We start from the raw sequence: 17,755 nt of genomic DNA, 5'->3' as shown, positions 1-17,755 counted from the left end.
TGAAAAACCTAAATGGGTATATGTGTATATATATATATATGTATACATGCGCCGCATGAGTATACTACGGGTGATGATGAGCCCTCAAGACATCGTGAAGCCGTCATATGAGCAATCGATCATATCCCTTTTTCCAACACTTGGATTATCCTGCTGTACATCTTGTGGTCCCGATCCCGTTGACGTCATCGGTCACAGCTATCCCAACGCTTAGAGCATTGCGGCACCGACGAAGCCAGCGGCAGCGGCGGCAGCGGCTAGGAACAATCCCGTCTCGCGGGGAGCGGCGGCAGCGGGGGAGGCAGTCGTCGACGCAGCGTCACCCGAGGCAGTGGCACCGGTAGCGTCGCCGGTGGTTGTGACGGTAACCTCGCCGGTAACGGTCGCAGTCGCCGTCGCCGTGGTCGCGGCGGTGCCGTTGGCGGTGATGGGCGCCAGCGCGGTCGAGCAGATGCCGTTGCCGTACTCGTCGAGCAGGGAGGAGATTTGCGGCACGTCGCTGCAGGCGGACCAGAGCGAGCGGATCTCGGTGATGTGGGCGTCCTGCCAGGACTGCAGGGCGGACGAGTACGAGGTGACGAGCTGGCCGGCGGAGCCCGTGACGGAAGGGAATTGGCACGGGTCGGTGATCTGGGGGATCTCGACGTCGGTGGCAGTGGCAAGGGCCGTGGGCAACTCGGGGAAGTCGGCGGTCAGGGTGGCGTGCTCGGCGACGACGGAAAAGCAGGCCGCCTCGTCACGGGCCTCGAGGGCGTCGGCGCCGCGGCGGAAATTTTGCGGGAATGTCCCGGAGAGGTCCCGGATGGCGACGGCGCCGGTGGCGACGGCGGCGACGATGAGGAGCTTGGACTGCATCTTGGAGCTGGCTTGAGTTGTCAGACAGCTGGGTTATTTCAAACTGAGAGACCGGTGAAAGTCTTTTCTAAAGAGAAGAGCTATTGTAAGGTGTGAGAGATGCTTGCGGCCTCCGGGCGGAAGAGAAGAGAGATCGAAACGAAAGTGGACAGAGAAGCATCCCTTTTAATCATCCACGAACCCGTCCTTGCCCTGTCAACATTGATACATGACAGCCGTACCCCTCCCCCTTGCTCCATGTAAATTGCCCGGCTGGTGTGCGTGCCCCAGACGTTCAGCCTACGGATAGGTAGCCGCCGAGACGATGGTGGCGGCAACCTCAAATCCCTTTTGGGGCGTCCCGGCCACCCCCGGCCACCCTGATGCAGACGAGGGAGAAGCACGCAGCTGAGAGCTGCTTCTGGTTCCGGTCGCTGCCTGCTTAACAAAGTGATGTCATGATCGGCCGTCCTCGCCGCGGCATATTGGGTCGTGGGATTCCAATCCCGACGCTGGGCGCTGCGTGCTTACTCGACCGGGCGAGGTGCTTTCGGGGAGGTAGGGGGCAAGGCGAATCAGACGAAGGAGAAGTGAGTTGGTTCATGCCCATGGCAACTCGGCACGCCAGGAGGCGCAGCTAGTCCTGTGGGCGGTACTCATTCATAAGGCGGATGAAATGGTGGTCGAAGATGCTGGTGAATTACGGGTTCTTGCAGCTAGCTAGCTCTTTGAGGGTTCCTAGCTGCTGCGTGTGCTATTGGAGGGTGACGTCTCAAGAACTTTCAGCCGATCCAAGGGTTTTGTTGCATTGGACGATAGAAAAAGCACTGCTTCTTCCCCTGTCTAACCTGTCGTTGCTCGTAAGCAAGAAGCGGTCCGGGCGACTTGGAGCTGGCATCGTTTCTTCGCGTTTCTCGTGCTTTACAGGGATCAACTTCAAAGTACCTACCCCTACCCCCTTAGGACACCCTCCCCCTTGCTTCCGAAGCTTCACGTCCCGCCTCTGATGGGATGATGGGATTTCATGGAGGTTCCATGTAGAATGGTCCGACCTCGCACCGTCACCTCGAGCCAATGGGACCGTCGCGAACCCTCCGAGGTTTAAGATTACGCGGCCCGCTCTTGGTTTTCGATAATGGGGACGCGAAATGCGTCTAGGCGATGTGATTTGTTGGGGGAGGAAGCATGGTGCGGATTGTTTTCAAAGACCCTCTTGAGAGGATTCTACATTCTCTGGGGACACTGGGCTGGGACATCTGATGGTTCCACAACCTGATTCAGACCTCCATGATATGGTTAAGTACTCTGTGTGGCAGACAGACAACACATTGGCGACGGCTTCGTCATGTGGGCGAAACAGCATTGGCGTAACCCACAGCAACACGCCCAAGCATTGGCCACCCGAGAAACTTAGTAGCCTAGCCCCCCTAAAACTTTGGGTCGACATCAGTGCAGCCTGGGCACACCGCAGCCAGGAGGGATATGCTTGTCGTCCGACTCTTTGTGAAGGACCAGGATGTGGGCTTGACAATTATCCATACTGTTCCGGTTTCGTTGTGAATTTTTGGATGTGAAATGAACGCCGCAAGCAGTAAGAAGCTGCTGACTGATACTCAGCAACTCGTGTGTTGCAGGCCATTCATTACACACGTTCGACGTTCCCGGTTGTAAAGGACCTGGCTGGTATACCCAGTGAGAGAATGACTCGGTCTGGATAGATTCCCCCGCCACAGGGAAGGAATGTTTGTTGGGGCTTTCAGCGGAACCACAGCACCGCCTCGTTGTGTCGCTTCGAAGCGTTGCTAGTGCTGACGGTGGCATGTGGTTCTTTTACTCGGGCCGCGCCAACCAAAATCGCCAGTCGCTGAACATGACTCTTGCAACAGTTGTGTGATGCTGTCCGGGGCGGCTGTCTCCTCATGTGTCGAATCCGGGGAGGTAGAAGTGTAAGGCTGACCTTGATGCTTGGTGGACAACGGCTTTGCGCCGGGCGACCGCCAGCGCCACCCAGTTTGAGGCTGAGCGGAATCGTCCAAAAATGAACGAACATGCACAGGTTGAGGATGTTGATGTTCATCCCCCCCGGCGAAACTTTGAACATAAGCCATCCAGTGTTAGCAGGAGAGACACAACCTTCACCTGGTTTAGAAACCGCCATTCTCCGTCGACCTTTTGCTTTTTTGGTTGAACAACGAAATAAGGTGCCGTTAATTAGTACTATCCGCACGGCTTAAGCCACATATCAGGCCGTTGAGTTATTCAACAGTCGCGTCGGACAGTCGCGTCGGTCCATTAGTGGGGCAGACGTGCATCGAGACATGGATCCTTTTTCTCGACTGGACCACCGTCATTCGGCGACGAAGAGAATGTCCGACGTGCGACGATAGAATCTCTTTGTTCAAGATGGCGGGGAGCCCAGCAAGCCAAGCTGGCTGTGGACGGTGCGAGATGCTCATCGGGCTATGCATCGTATGAGAGACGGTTCCCAGTGTTGGCTTTTTGCGGCCGCGGTGCAGGTCCACACAATTATCTCTTACCCGGAGTGGAGAGGCGATACCTTCATCACGATTTCCTGCAATCATCATTCACCAAAGGGCGGGAAAAGGCAACTCAGCTACACAAGCACCATTCATATTGACTTGAACACGAAGGCGGCGGACTCGGCGTGACCCAGAACCGAACTCACTGGCCCATCGACGGCGGCGCCATATTGGGTTATTTCAGATCCATGTCATTTCTAACTACTATGTCCAAACTGACTCGATAACATGGCATTTAAACGGCTTATCGTCGCAGAAGAATATGGTCCGGCTTACTTGCACAAACAAATGCGCCATGCATTTCGTTCTGCCGTCCTTCTCAGCCACCTGCTTGTCTGGGGCTTCATCTTGAAGACCCCACGGTCGACAACCGTCTAGCACCAACGGGCGTCTCAATGATCCAGCTTTCTCGAGTTTGCCCTCCAGAACTCAATGGCCTCTCTCCTGATGTCATCCTTCTCGATCCGCGTTTCATTCGCGCTGACCCTCACCTGCCAACCCAGACCATCAGAGCCTGCACCGTTGTACCGAATCCAGTCAACGGCACTGGGCGCCTTGAAGGGGTTCGGGTCGCCACCGACGACAAAGCTCGCGTAGTATCTCGCGAGTACCGTCCCTGCCTCGGGGTATTGCGTATCCGGCTCGGCCCAGGCGTAAGGGACGTCAGAGCCATGCGAAAACCCAAGGTAAGGGGTGATGCTGTTGTTGGTGTTCCAGTGCATCTTCCACACAGGAACCCCTTCCGCCGCAAGGCGGAACGCAATGTCTTGCACAACGCTGATGTAAGCGGTGTCGGCATACGCGTCTGACAGCCGTGTGAACTGGGCAGACTGCCCTCGTGCGTCCACATACGGGGACCCGGGGTTTGTTTGAGGATCCGGATACAGGCGGTCAAATGTCTCCCTGTCGATTTGGTCAAGGTTCGGATACAGGTTGGAAAGCCAGCCCCAGGCCTCGTCGTCCGTGGTCAGGTTTGTGGGCGCGTACATGCTACCCTCGTCGGTGATGAAAGATACCAGAGCAGGCACGCGGTTCCACGATCCCAATTCCCAGGTTTCGGAGGGAAGACGGGGAATGATGGTAGCGTCTGTACAAGTTTGGCTGTTAGTGATGGCAAGGACTACGAGCCAATGACAGATAGGGCACTCACTGGAAACAGCCTGGAAAGGATGAGTGCCATTGTACCGGTATTCGGCCAAGAGATCCCTCGCTGTTCTCTCGACGAGGCCGACGTCAACCGCCCTCAGACACGCCAGCTGTGCCTCGGTGGTCTCGTTGACATGGCAGCCTACCCGCCCAAGGAACTGCTCAAACTGCTTAACGGTGACCGGGTCCGATGCTTCGGGGAACGAGCGGCCAGTTGGCCCGCCTGACTGAAAGATGGCTTGGTGGAAGAGCTCCTCCCCAGGAGCAAACGGGTTCTGGTAGTGGAAGCCAACGGAATGTGCACCCGCTGATTTACCTCCCAGGGTAACACGTTCCGGGTCGCCTCCGAATGATGAAATGTATCGGCGAACGAAGTGGAGCAGTTGACGCTGGTCCTGGAGACCGAGGTTGGTGATGCCGAGTTCTGAGAACGCGGGAGAGGCCAGGAAACCGAGGGCGGCCAGCTGAGAGCATGACATTAGCCTTAGTCAGAGTAGCGAGCGGACGGCAATGTGCTCACTCTGTAGTTGAAGGTCACGACAATGAGAGGCTCAGGAGACGATGCGACGAATGAGGCGCCGTCAAAGATAATACCCGCGCCGTTGCGATACAGGCCCTGACAAGCGTGTTAGTGTCACAGTTGTCAACCGCTCTTTGCGCATGGGGAGGGAATAAACCGACTCCATGGATCCAGATCAAAACGGGTAGCTTATCTTCCGGACCAAACCCCGAAGGCCTGTAAACGTTGAGATTGAGGCAGTCCTCGCCATATTCCAGTTCAGTCTTGATGTAAGAGACCAGGTTTGAATTTCCTGGCTCTTGGATGCAGACCTTGCCGTACGACTTGGCGTCTCTTGTCCCGTTGAATGCAGAGGGCCACCCCACCGGAGCCAAACGGAGATCGCCAATGGGTTGCTCTGCAAAGTCGATGCCATACCAAACGTCGACGGGGGCTGCGAGAGGATAGCCGGACGTAGTGGTGTTCAAAGTTGTTCCGATAAAAGAGCCGTACGAGGGCAAATGAGCGGTCAATGAGCTGTTGAAAGAAAGAGGTACTGCTTGACCAGCGGACGAGAGCAAAATGGCTCCGAGGAAGCTGGCCTTCAGCCGAGCGCCCTCGAAACTGGAGGTTGATAACATGTTGGTCAGCTTCATTGACCCGAGGAAAGCCAAGTTGTTGCACACAAAAGCCCGATTGAAGATGTTCAACTTTCCAGAACACCCCTCACCTCCATTTCAAGCCGTTTATAAGGGGTTACATTCAATAGCACGCAGAGCCGATCTTATTCCGGTGGCCTACCCCTCCAGCGCTCATCATCCTTGTCGGTGCCATGTACTCACGACGCCAAGCGCCCCGCTTGAAGTAGAAGGCGCAAAAACTTGCCAAATGACGAGATGAAGTCCTAAAGATAGGAGATCTTGAAAATGGAATTGTGGAGAGCAATAAGAAAAACTATGTATGGGGTTAGAGATCTGAGCAGTCATCTTATACTCTTTTAGCTTGCCAAATAAGGAGCCAGCAGTTAAGGAACTACGTAGCCAAGACTAGTTTTTGCAACTATTATTCATAGTGAATAAGCAGGAGAAGTCTCCAAAAGAAACACAACAAAGTGATGCAGTAGTCCAATGTGTGCTGTCTTCCTCCTTCCACTGGCCAATTATCTACGATCTACTTGTCAGTAATATAGCGCGGTAGATTCCCGACATCGGATTGGGGAGGTGTGGAACATTGAGCATTGCTGGGAGGGTATTGCTGTAAACCCCACCCGCGCGACTCATTATGGCGGCAGTCGGCTCAACTCCGACAGCGGAAACCCGAGTCTTTAGGCTCTGGATACCTTGCATCTTCTTTGTATTGCCAAGGCACCAGGTGGTTATTTCAGCTCAAAATGCATGTAGGGTTGGGCGGCTTGGCGGATAAATGGCAAGAGTTTGACCATGGCGATCCCAACGTGAGGTCGCCCGGCCGGGGATGTGTATCTGAGGAGAATTACTGCTACAGACGGCAGGGGGCTTCCCAGAACTCTAAAAATGAAACGGAATGCCACAAGCACACATGCTCATAACAAAACACCCTACATTACAAATAGAAAACCATTTAAGGCTTCGATTCCCGAGGAAAATAGCATCTCAAGTAGTTGAACCTAAGCGGCTATCATTTGCCTATATGCTTGCTTGGCTCTTTCGCTCACTATTCTTTTGCAAGCTACAACTTGACCGTTTCCCCCCCCCCTTTGCACAACAGCATGGAAAGCATCAAGACCAGACAGGCGGAAGGAAGTTGCTGTTTTAATGCAATGGTGACAAACCCGAGGTGCGAAACAAAGGGAAATCCAGCCCCACTGGATATCGTTACGTTGATAACCTTAATTCTCCCTGTTTTTTACTGCATTTACATAATACATTTTAGGCCTTGGGTATTGGATTGTACGAAAATCCAAGTCGTCGACACGTCAGTGGTAGCCAGATTTCGCGGTTGGTAGACTTGTATACAACCAGCCTACGCTTCAATAGGATTTGAAGCCGTGAATAGCTGTCTAGTAGCTTGCAAGCCTATGGTTTCGCTCTTCTTTTGAACAACCGTCACAGGTCCAATACCCACCCCTCAATAGTTACGCTACCATTGCCAGATGTCAACACCCCCACAGAGACAACGTTATTCAGCCAGTAGTAGTCCTCGCTCCCCGTCTCGAAGATCTGTCTGAGGTAAATCTTTCCATTCGATTGTTTCGATCCACTCGTCTGGATGTAAATGTTTGCACCATCCGCCGTCCTCAAGTTGTACCGCGTATCGGGATGAAAGACACCCTTCGAGTCCGTGAGCCCCCAGTCGGCACCAAGATCGAGGACCGTGCCTGTCGTTCCCGATTAGAGTCAACCTAAGATGAGACAGGGTATGCAAAGGAACAACTTGCCGTTGAGCCGGGGACCGTGGAAACTGCCGCCGATGATGGGAATCACTTTGCGGTCGCTGTAGATCCCCGTGCCAATCTCAATCGACGAATTGAGCAGCGCAGTGAGGGTGTAGAGGTAAGTCAGTTTGGGAGCCTGGGGCTCTGGAGTGTCTTGTGCCGCCACGGCACACGCGCCGAGCGCAGTTGTCAAGATCCAGGAAAGATTCATGTTGAAGGGATTATTAGAGGATTACAGAGTCCTATGTTCTTGTTTCGCTTGTGCCTGTTCAATAGAAGCACGGCCTCGCCATTTATTTGTGCTGGGAATGAGCCCGCCTGGCATTTGCCGGTTTGCTGTCCCGATATTAAGATCGGACCCTTCCCCCTCTACCGATCCGGATGAATCGAGTCAGTACCATACATGCATGCAGATCACTTGTTCATGGTTCCCTGTATGTTTCTTCTTCCGACCCCGCATTCTGTTGGGCATCTGTCAACTACACACGCTTTACTAACCGAACCGCTCTGCCGCACTGGAGTCTCCCCGCCCTCACCCCTCACATGCACGCGCATCCAATTGACCTTGGTCTGAGGAATTCGGTAGCGCCGGCACCTGTGCGACTGCTGCTGGCAAGATGCCTAGACGTACCGTAATCCCATGGCCGGGGAAGCAGCACTTTTATTTGTACATAATATAATAACTGTTCTGCTTTCTAATACTCAATACGATGTACTATGTTCAACAGGCTTGGCTAGAGGACCTGTAGTGATAGGGGTGATGGTTGGTAAACTGTCCTCAGACCCGGGCGTCACAACCTGCTGTAGCTCGACTTTTATCTTGAGTGAGGGAGCTGAAGAAACGGGGAAAATCGTCCCATCGATCTGTTATTACACGTTAGAATTCAATGCATCTTGTAATGTGTTCGAAAGTGGAAAACAGCACTCACGCTCTTGATCTCCACAGACAACTGCTTCTGAAGAATTATCTCTTCATCTTCCGAGGAAACCGCTGGCTGCTGGGCACCTGTACCGTTTGTTGCCGGACTGCCGTTGTTGACTTGGGATTCTGGAATATCCATGCTTTTACCAAGCTTCTCCAGTGCTTTGTTGAGCGGAACGGTGCTATGCATTATTCCCGATGCCGGCATGCTCATGACGCTGATCTTACCGGCGAACTCGCCGTTCACGTAGAGGGAGACACTGCAAGGCAGCGGCAGCTCGCTGCGCTCCAGGTCGACCAAGGCCGTGTACTCCTTGTGCGCGGCGTAGCCGGAATGACGACGGTTGTGGCGAGCCTTGAGCTTTGCGTTGGTGCCACCCGGGCCGTACAGCCGGTTGACAGACACTGTCACCTGCCGAGCCAGGGCGTCCGGGCTTTGATTCCAGTCAGTGATCTCGGGATACGAATACCCAAATGTCTTGATGTCCGAGGCCGTTCTGCCCGTGTGGAAGTTGCCGGACGTGTCCCGATAAAAGGGCTTGAGCGGACTGTCTGCGGTTATTGGCGTGTTGGCTGCTGTGGCAAAGAGGGCGTTGGATGGCAGGGTCTGGGTTTGCACCCTGTCGTTGTAGTGTATAGCCTGCCACATGGCGATGAGGCGGTCGATGTTGGCGTGGTGTAACATGCTGGGCGGCGCGACGCGTGTCAGTCCGGGACAGACGTCAACATGTCAAAACTGTCAGGAGAACCTACAAGAGCGGGTCAAAGGCAGCATATTCTACGTAAGCCATGACCGCGTAGATGGCCGCATGCACGGAGTTGTGCACGGCCTCGAAGCTGTTGCCAGTGCTCCCCGTGCTGGCCATGGTCTCAAAGTTCGTGGCGGTGGTGAAGACATTATACTACGGGCGTGATTAGCGAGACAACTGGCTTCTGATTGCTGCTGCACCAACATAGTGCAACATGTCCTGACGCTTACCGTGATTGCTTTCAAGTCATCCTGACTTAGCTCTTGGTTGGCCAAGCTAGGCCTGTTGTTCCCATTCGCGTTCGGCCACCGTGTCGTCTGGGGCCAAGCCCAGCAGTTTCGATCGCCGCTCCTTGGGAAGTAGTTCGAGGCCGTGTTCAAGGGGAACCTCTGCCATTTGTATCCCAACAACGGGTTAGGCAGCTGGACCTGACCGCCGGGCCCGTTGACAGTGATGGTTGCCTGTGTCGTAACCGGAGGAAGTCGGGCACCACCGTCGGCCGCCCAGTCCCAGTAAGGAGCTCTCCAGTTATCGGCTGCCGTCTTGTACTCTTGCGCCCGACTGCCGGTGTAGTTGGCGGCGATGGCCTGGATGTGGCCGCCGAGGACTTGCTGTGCTGAGTTTAGCCAAAACCCGTTTCGGATTGCCTATTGGACATGTGCGCACCTCGAATAGCGCAATGTAGGGTCGATGCCACATCGGAAACTGAACGTTCTGCGGTACCTCAGGGGTTAGTACTATGACCACTGTCGTATATGACGAGAAGACTAACACCGTGAGGGCAGTACCCGCCACCGGAACCGCTCGGTACCGCCTGGACGCCGTTCCAAGGGATGAAGGGTCGCCCGTGAATACCTAAGAATCTGGTCAGTCTGATTTCGGACAGGGACTTGGCTTTTGCATTGTACATACCGCTGATCTGGAAGTACGACAGCTTGTCGTCCTCGGACTTATCTCTTTGCATTGCAGCAAGGCCTAGAATGTATAAATCCCTGCGATGTGGTGAGCTTACCAAACTTCCATCATGCGACAGCATGGCAGGTTCCTAACCATTGTGCGCCTGACGCCTGAAGATCATTGATGTTCTTGCGAAGCGGGCGCTGGCCCGACGTGCTGTCTATGCCCGTCTTCAGACCCGTGATCGCATACGGCCCGGATGGCGATGGGGACGTTTGTGCCTGCCCGCTGGATATGGACGACGACGACGACGACACAGCTGCGACGGAGGATCTCAGGGACGAGGTGGTTGTAGCAGGCCTCTGCGGTGCACTTGTGGATGCAGGTTGCAGCGAGAATTGTGCGGTGGGTGAAGACAGCCGTGAAGACGAGCGTTGTGATGCAGGGGCCTGCGATACCGGGTTGGGAGCCGGGGCAGGACTCCCCCGGCCGGGTGGCCCTGGAGGCGGGGGTCCTGGAGGTGGCGGTCCCCGGGCTGGAGGCCCCCAAGTTGGCGGTCCCCGAGCTGGCGGTCCTGGCGGTGACGGTCCTAGAGGCCCGCGACCAGGAGGACGCGGCGGTCCACCTTGTTGAGCCACGGCGAGGGCAGCCAGGATGCAGACTGCTATAGTCGATGCTGACTTGCTGAGTAGAACCATGTTGACGAACTTGAGACTGCCCTCTATTGCTTTGGGATGAGGCTTCGGTTGGATATTGCCGACCGGGTTCCATCTCTTATATACATCGCGGGTAAATAATTGTTCGGCGTAATCACTAGTTGTTCAACATCCCCTGAGCGAGCACTGTTTCCTTTTGCGAGGAGTATCATCTACGCCTAAGCGGCACGTCGGCATGGTGGTGTACCCCATCGACTGCTGAATGATACTACAGTACTTAACTAGCGACTTGGCTCTGAGTCCAAAGCTATGGGAGCTGGTTTGAGATAGCGCCTCCTAAATCCCTGGTTTTGTTTAGTAAGATGAGCAACCGATACGGAGGGCCGTGTACCGGGAGTATTACGCCACTACGGTAGAAAAAAGTCAGTGGGGGAGGAAATAGAGGCCGAAACTTTTGGCAGCACAACTGCAATTCAATTGCAGGTCAGTTAGACAAGTTAAGAAGCAATTAAGCCACTCCTGCCGCACAGCTCTTCTCCACAACCAAGCTCGCCCATGTCTTTGCTCAGAGCCATAGGCGTTTGCGTTGGCGTTCGACGTTTGACGTTTGGCGTTTGGCGTTTATCGATCGGTTTCTTTGGACATCGTTTCAGGGGAGGCAAAAGTCCCGAGCTGTGCGCCGCTTTTCCTGCATTAGATGCCATCGCGAGGCCTGGCCTCGTTGGTTCTGCCAGGAACTCGGACTTGACGTGATGTCAACGCTAAGCTGTCCGGGAGCTATAGCCAAATGTCTATCAATCCTGGAGAAGAGAAAGGGAAACCCGCAGTCCGGACTAGGAAAACCGCCAGTGTCTTCCTGCCTGTCCAGGTTAGTCCAAGCCCCTTAATCTCCTCCCTATCAACGCCTCCTTCACCACACCACCACAATAGCTGTCAGCCACTAGCTCCACTAGATGTCGAAGCGCTTTTGGTTAGCAGCTGGCTAGGAGCAAAGATGCCTCCGATATCCCGGCCGATACCAACGTCTTGTCCAGCCCCATGGTTTGTTTTGGTTTGGTTTCTTGTTTTTCGCCGAAACGTCGAACCGAGTAGTCGAGCAAAAGGAGAGAGAGAAATAGCATTATAACCAAAAAAAAAAAAGGAGGGCGGACGTGCCGGGAACATACCACGCACCGATGGACGGGAAGACATACTCCCTTTCTCCATAGCCTGCTTCAATTTCCGCCTCAAATCAACGGACCAGTTAGCGGATAGTCATGTTCAGCGCGCCAGAGCCTCGGGACAAATCTCCATACCGCATATATAAGAAGCCTGCGACTCCCGTTCTGTCTGTCCATTTTGGCATCATCAGAACACATTCACTTCATCCTCTTCCCTTCAACGATCACTCCTCCGCCCGCAACACAATTGTTTCAATCTCTCTGGTCTAGAGCCTTCCGCCTACACACACTTTCACTTATTCACTACCACTCAACACCTCCATTCTTTCCCCTACGACGCTGGCCTCGTCAGTACCATGCGCGTTTCAATCCTTGCGGCCGCCCTCGTGGCCACTCCCATTCTCGGCTACCCGCTCACCAGCGACCTCGCCACCCGCGACGACTCGAAGCTCTCGGCCTTCGATAATGTCAAGCGGCTCTTGACCGGCTCTGGCAGCCCCGGTGTCCTCAGTTCCATTCGTCGTAGAGATTACGGCTACGGTGGTGGGGGCGGTGGTGGTGGCCCCTCTAGCCCTGGTGGTGGTGGTCCTTCTGGCCCCGGTGGTAGCAAGCCTTCTGGCCCTGGTGGTGGTGGTCCCTCCGGCCCCGGTGGTGGCAAGCCTTCTGGCCCTGGCGGTGGTGGTTATTCTCCGGCCCCCGGTGGTGGTGGTCCTTCTAGCCCCGGTGGTGGTTCTTCTCCGGCTCCTGGTGGTGGCAAGCCTTCTAGCCCCGGTGGTGGTTCTTCTCCGGCTCCTGGTGGTGGCAAGCCTTCCAGCCCCGGCGATGGTTATTCCCCGGCCTCTGGTGGTGGCAAGACTTCCGGCCCCAGCGGTGGAGGTCCCTCCGGCCCCGGCGGTGGTTATTCCCAGGCCTCTGATGGTGGCAAGCCTTCCGGCCCCGGTGGTGGAGGTCCCTCCGGCCCCGGCGGTGGTTATTCCCAGGCCTCTGATGGTGGCAAGCCTTCCGGCCCTGGCGGTGGTGGTTATTCTCCGGCCCCCGGTGGTGGTGGTCCTTCTAGCCCCGGTGGTGGTTCTTCTCCGGCTCCTGGTGGTGGCAAGCCTTCCAGCCCCGGTGGTGGTTATGCCCCGGCCCCTGGTGGTGGCAAGCCTTCTGGCCCTGGTGGTGGTGGTCCTTCTGGCCCCGGCGGTAGTGGCCCCTCTGGCCCTGGTGGTGGTTATGCCCCGGCCTCTAGTGGTGGCAAGCCTTCTGGTCCCGGTGGTGGTGGCCCCTCCGGCCCCGGTGGTGGTGGTCCTTCTGGTCCCGGTGGTGGTTCTTCTCCGGCTCCTGGTGGTGGCAAGCCTTCCAGCCCCGGCGGTGGTTATTCCCCGGCCTCTGGTGGTGGCAAGACTTCCGGCCCCGGCGGTGGTGGCCCCTCTGGCCCTGGTGGTGGTTATGCCCCGGCCTCTAGTGGTGGCAAGCCTTCTGGTCCCGGTGGTGGTGGCCCCTCCGGCCCCGGTGGTGGTGGTCCTTCTGGTCCCGGTGGAGGTGCTCCCGGCGGCGGTGGCGGAGGCGGCTACTATTAAGTACTCATTGGTCCACCATACTTATGTTGGGTCCCGGATGCATGCCTTCAGCGACTCGGTAGTTAACAGTGATACTGAGGGGGGAATTGTATTACGGATAGTGTGGCGAGGCACCCTACATACAGCCTTTTGTAGCTGGGACGCCCCTACTGGGGCCCCCGACACGCATATATATATCTCGAGCGTCTGGAGCTCTCTTCGAGAGGGACCCTCTTACAATACAACCGCTTCACACCACCGTTTTTGACTCCTCCGTCGTCACAGATAGCTTGAAGCGCCATATTGATAAGACGGTCTTTCCCCGGGACATAGGCGTGTTGTAGATGGCTGATCTAAACCTGTAAATTAGGTCTCATAATGGTGTCCAAGGCACTGAATCCTAGTATTACGACCAGATCAGGGCTACCAACTATAGAACAAAGCGAAAGGGCGGTTAGTACTTACAAACTGCATTGGGTAGTATAGTCCCTTTTGGCATAGATTTCTTTTCGCTGGAAATATAAGGGTGCTGCACCGGAAACCCCCCGCCCTCACCCCTCACATGCACGCGCATCCATTGACCTTGGTCTAACAACTTTGGTAGTACTGGCATCTATTCTACTGCTGCTGGCAAGACGCCTAGATGTACTGTTATCCTATGGCCAGGGAAGCAGCACTTTTACGTAATAAGACATTCTTTGTCCTAACTTGTAATCTTATGTCTAATCCTGTTATCTACAAGAAGGGAAAAAAAAACCCTTATTCCCTCTTCTGACTTGAAACTTCTAGTTTGTTTACTAACCAATCAGGAGATGCCAAAGTTATGAACACCAGAGCGTTGAAATCTACCCATTCTAAAAAAACAGTCTATTTACATTTCTTGTTTGCTGCAAGAGTTTTTGATTCTTCCGACGATGGTTGTGCCGGGAGGTCTGTGTTGTTCCTTTGCCTCGTTCATTGCCTTGCTGCCTCCCCTTTTCACACCCGCAGCTGTTCTTTCTCTAAACTTCAGCAGAACGAAAACTCAGGAAGACCCTAATTCAAGGCTTTCTTCTGAACATGTCAAACTGCTGATGCATGCGCACTTCCTGGCCGACGGTAAATTCCTTCATGCTGAAACAATTGTTAGTAAATCGATGAATTGGAACAATGATTGGGGGCTTCGACTGACCAGCTCGAGTAATCCATGAAGTTATGGATGGCATCAAGACCTGGTAAGTCAGGGCAAGAATCTCTACCAATGGGACAACCCCAGCTGGGATATGCAATTGTCGGCGTGTCGGCGACTCCGTCGTTGACTTCGTTACAAGGATCTCCCTCGAAAGTATGGACCAGGCCGAACCAATGGCCGACCTCGTGAACCCCAATGTGCCCCTCTGAAGACATACCCGTGCCGTTGGCGCTCCTCGGTCCTAAGCCCGGCATAGTGTCCCCGTTGATCCAGCAGCCGTCCTGGTAGAATGCGTCGGTACCCGCGGTCACATTCGTGGGCAAGTTGCATTGACCGCCGATAAGCTCGCTTAGATCCGAGAAAAAGTAGACGTTGAGGGCGTCGTATCCACCACGGCGAGTGGCACGACGCCAGCTCATGTAGGCCTCTTGGTCAGTTATGACGTGATCTTCATCATAGAAGCCCTTGCCTGCCACATCGTCGACAATTCGCGAGACGTTAACAAGGTTAAGTTCAAAGCCGTGACGTTGGTAAGTCGATTGCATAACTTTGAACTGGATTTTTCACGTGTTAGCGAGAGTGCTCTATAACTAACAGTTTCGAAATCAAGTCTTCGTAGTTATCAAGGAAGCTCAGAGAAGGAAGGATAAGAAAAAGTACCTGGGCGTCAACGATCGTGTCCGTGATACGATCCTTGTGCGCTTCCATGCTGGTAACATGGAAATAGACATCCACGGGCTTGGGCGCACCCCGTCGCTTGTAGTAAGCAGGATGAACTATGGCGTCGCGCTTATCCAATGCAACATTGATGTTGGCACACTTGTACTGCGCCAGTGTGGGCGATATTCCAGCCGCAAGTAGTAACGCTACTGCAAGGAGAGGCACCATCTTGTTTTAGTCGGCCGCGTTCTGGGTTGAGAAAGGAAAATGGAGCTTCGTGTTGAATATGCTTCTAAAGATTGAAAGCCAATGAGTTTATCTTCTTAGCTTTAAACCGAAGCACATCCTTCGAGCTGTATATATACTGATTTGCCCTTCTGCACATCAAGTACTGCTTTTGGCGCACAGGGTGACGTAGTGGGCCAGAAGGGCGCTTGTGATACTTGGCTCAATACCATGGCCTCCACTAACACGGGAAGATGTAGATGAGGTTTTAGGCAGCAGTTTAACAAGTCTTGCTGCCCCTATGTCCCGTCGAGGGGAAATCCACACCATTTTCGCCAAGAGTAGGTATGAAGTCCTTGCCCAATTCAAAGCTCAAGCAATCACAGTTTCAAGGTACACTTCATACTGATCAATTGCTCGAAAGCACAATTTTAGGATACGTGGGAAGGGGTACGTGTCACGATTGGTATCGTAGGTCTGAAGTACAATGAGACATACTCCCCTGAAATACTCGACGAGATAAACAAGCGGCCCAGCTTGATTCTATGGGTAATTCAGTGTTTGTTGGATGAGGATACCTCAAGCTGTCCAACAGCCGATCGAGCCTGTATCTTAATCCACCCAGTGTTAGCCATGGAGGTTATTCCCAACATGCCTCACTGAAGCTTAGAATCTCATGGTATTCATCAGGGTGTTACAACAGAGAGTAACCACTGGTTAGGTTCGTGAAAAAAGGGTGACTTTTCGCCGATGACTCAGTCTATAAGTTGGGGCCTACAAAGGTCAAGCGCAGCAACAAGCAGCGGAGGTTCAGTCCGACAATGTTTGGGCCAGCACCAAGTGACCGGCCAATTATCTGGAGTTTCCAGCACAGCCTCTGGGTTTAGGCAGCCATTACAGGGTACGTCGCGGTTATACTTATGGTGAAGAATGTTCGAGACTAGAGACGTGAAACATGGGAATTTGTAGTAGATTACTCGAATTGAATGGGGAAACTCCTCGAACTGAGCAGATGGAACATTTCTGCAAGTCATTGGAGCAACAGTTCCTAGCTACCTACATGCATACTGTTTTGTTCTACATTTCGCCTCCCTGCCATAAGAAGGAACGTCAACTTTTCACCCAACTGTCGCCTCAATGAGCTCGGCTGTCGTCCAGTACTTTCGATTCATGACTCCGGACCGGTCAAAGATAGTCATGAGGCGATTGGACGCTGTTTGAAGACTCGTAGTGTCCAAGAGAGACAATGTTTAAGACGGGGAGGGACTTTGTGTCGATAGATTCCCTGCGACCTAGGTCTCAGTTGCTGGTGTCAGATTGGAAGATTGGCACTGCCCATGCCTGTGTGATTGCTCAGTCCTGGTGCCCAATGAAGTCCTTTGAAAGCGAGGGCCGCGGGCAGACACCACCTTTGACTTCCGAAGGCTTTTAGCCAGCCCACATGTTACAGACTGATATCGTATAGAGTGGGAGTCGTCTGGGGCCAGGTAATGGGTCAGTGGTTGGTACTATTTCGACCTGCCTTCCCTGTCCCCTGGATGGCAGTGTTCTCCTCTCTATCCAGCTGTTCCTAACGGACTGATATAATAATTCCCCAAGCCCTTTTGTTGAGGCACTAGTGGGCCCCTGGTACCCTCAGGTGGGCCCCCTTCCTTACGTCGCGCCTCCTCCCGTCCAGACCTCCGGTTACTTCGTTTGGCGCCGAGGCCGTCCGGCCCTGATACCACAGCCGTAGGCTTTGCATGCCGCTGTCCCCACGTTATACACGTGTACTGCCCGAGCCGGCCATTGACTCCTGTTTTATCTACTCCAAGTTGAAAACTAGACCAACATAGGTTTCAGAAGCTTATCCGGAAATGTGACCTGCTAAGTACAGTTACTGTATCACCTGTTGATTCGTAGGGTAACAGAAATTAGAATTATCAGCCGGCTCAGCTGGCGCGCGCATACTACTACGCAGGGCCTACTGTAAGCTCTTCACTAGGACATACCCTGTATAGAGGTTTGTGTAGATAAGAGGCAAGTTCATCTAAAATTTCGCTGCTGGTAACAGAACGACCTTTACATACACTGATGCCGTGTCAGCAGCCAAGGCTGGAGCGGCATGTCATAGACCATAGGTAGCTCTGCGGGCAACCCCCAGCGATTAAATGACGGGGAATTGCTCGTTTTTCGATACTATGATGCCTAAATCTGTTTCAGACAGGGCCGAGGTGCGTAATATCACCTGGAAGAACACTATTTCTAGTCACAAGGGAGCCCCCTGTCTTGGTTTGGGGAGTGTCTAGCTCTTATCTGTCATCACATCAACACTATACTCTACTTTAATTTGACACCAGGTT

General features: G+C 53.9%; 6 protein-coding genes across 6 annotated transcripts; 1 reads left to right on the top strand and 5 right to left on the bottom strand.

Moving 5' to 3' along the window:
* Positions 1-210: 210 nt before the first annotated feature.
* Positions 211-855, bottom strand: CH63R_13888 (Infection structure specific protein; the record flags this gene model as incomplete). The annotated part of the gene is made up of 1 exon (XM_018308862.1): positions 211-855. The coding sequence occupies one exon, from the start codon at positions 853-855 to the stop codon at positions 211-213; it is 645 nt and encodes a 214-aa protein (XP_018151180.1).
* A 2,911-nt stretch (positions 856-3,766) lies between these two features.
* CH63R_13887 (Carboxylic ester hydrolase) lies at positions 3,767-5,675 on the bottom strand (the record flags this gene model as incomplete). The annotated part of the gene is made up of 4 exons (XM_018308861.1): positions 3,767-4,461; positions 4,525-4,984; positions 5,041-5,136; positions 5,202-5,675. 4 exons carry the CDS (start codon positions 5,673-5,675, stop codon positions 3,767-3,769), a joined length of 1,725 nt encoding a protein of 574 aa, XP_018151179.1.
* A 1,428-nt stretch (positions 5,676-7,103) lies between these two features.
* On the bottom strand, positions 7,104-7,643 carry CH63R_13886 (uncharacterized protein; the record flags this gene model as incomplete). The annotated part of the gene is made up of 2 exons (XM_018308860.1): positions 7,104-7,375; positions 7,451-7,643. 2 exons carry the CDS (start codon positions 7,641-7,643, stop codon positions 7,104-7,106), a joined length of 465 nt encoding a protein of 154 aa, XP_018151178.1.
* Positions 7,644-8,134: 491 nt separating this feature from the next.
* Positions 8,135-10,698, bottom strand: CH63R_13885 (Tyrosinase; the record flags this gene model as incomplete). The annotated part of the gene is made up of 8 exons (XM_018308859.1): positions 8,135-8,296; positions 8,362-9,040; positions 9,108-9,256; positions 9,334-9,714; positions 9,770-9,817; positions 9,876-9,958; positions 10,016-10,095; positions 10,154-10,698. 8 exons carry the CDS (start codon positions 10,696-10,698, stop codon positions 8,135-8,137), a joined length of 2,127 nt encoding a protein of 708 aa, XP_018151177.1.
* A 1,474-nt stretch (positions 10,699-12,172) lies between these two features.
* Positions 12,173-13,378, top strand: CH63R_13884 (translation initiation factor IF-2; the record flags this gene model as incomplete). Its single annotated transcript, XM_018308858.1, has 1 exon — positions 12,173-13,378. One exon carries the CDS (start codon positions 12,173-12,175, stop codon positions 13,376-13,378), a length of 1,206 nt encoding a protein of 401 aa, XP_018151176.1.
* A 1,019-nt stretch (positions 13,379-14,397) lies between these two features.
* On the bottom strand, positions 14,398-15,416 carry CH63R_13883 (Metalloprotease 1; the record flags this gene model as incomplete). Its single annotated transcript, XM_018308857.1, has 3 exons — positions 14,398-14,470; positions 14,529-15,082; positions 15,189-15,416. 3 exons carry the CDS (start codon positions 15,414-15,416, stop codon positions 14,398-14,400), a joined length of 855 nt encoding a protein of 284 aa, XP_018151175.1.
* Positions 15,417-17,755: the final 2,339 nt, after the last annotated feature.

Source organism: Colletotrichum higginsianum, chromosome 10, assembly GCF_001672515.1.
Source record: "Colletotrichum higginsianum IMI 349063 chromosome 10, whole genome shotgun sequence".
Taxonomy (NCBI): domain Eukaryota; kingdom Fungi; phylum Ascomycota; class Sordariomycetes; order Glomerellales; family Glomerellaceae; genus Colletotrichum; species Colletotrichum higginsianum.
This window is presented reverse-complemented; position numbering and strand designations above follow the sequence as displayed.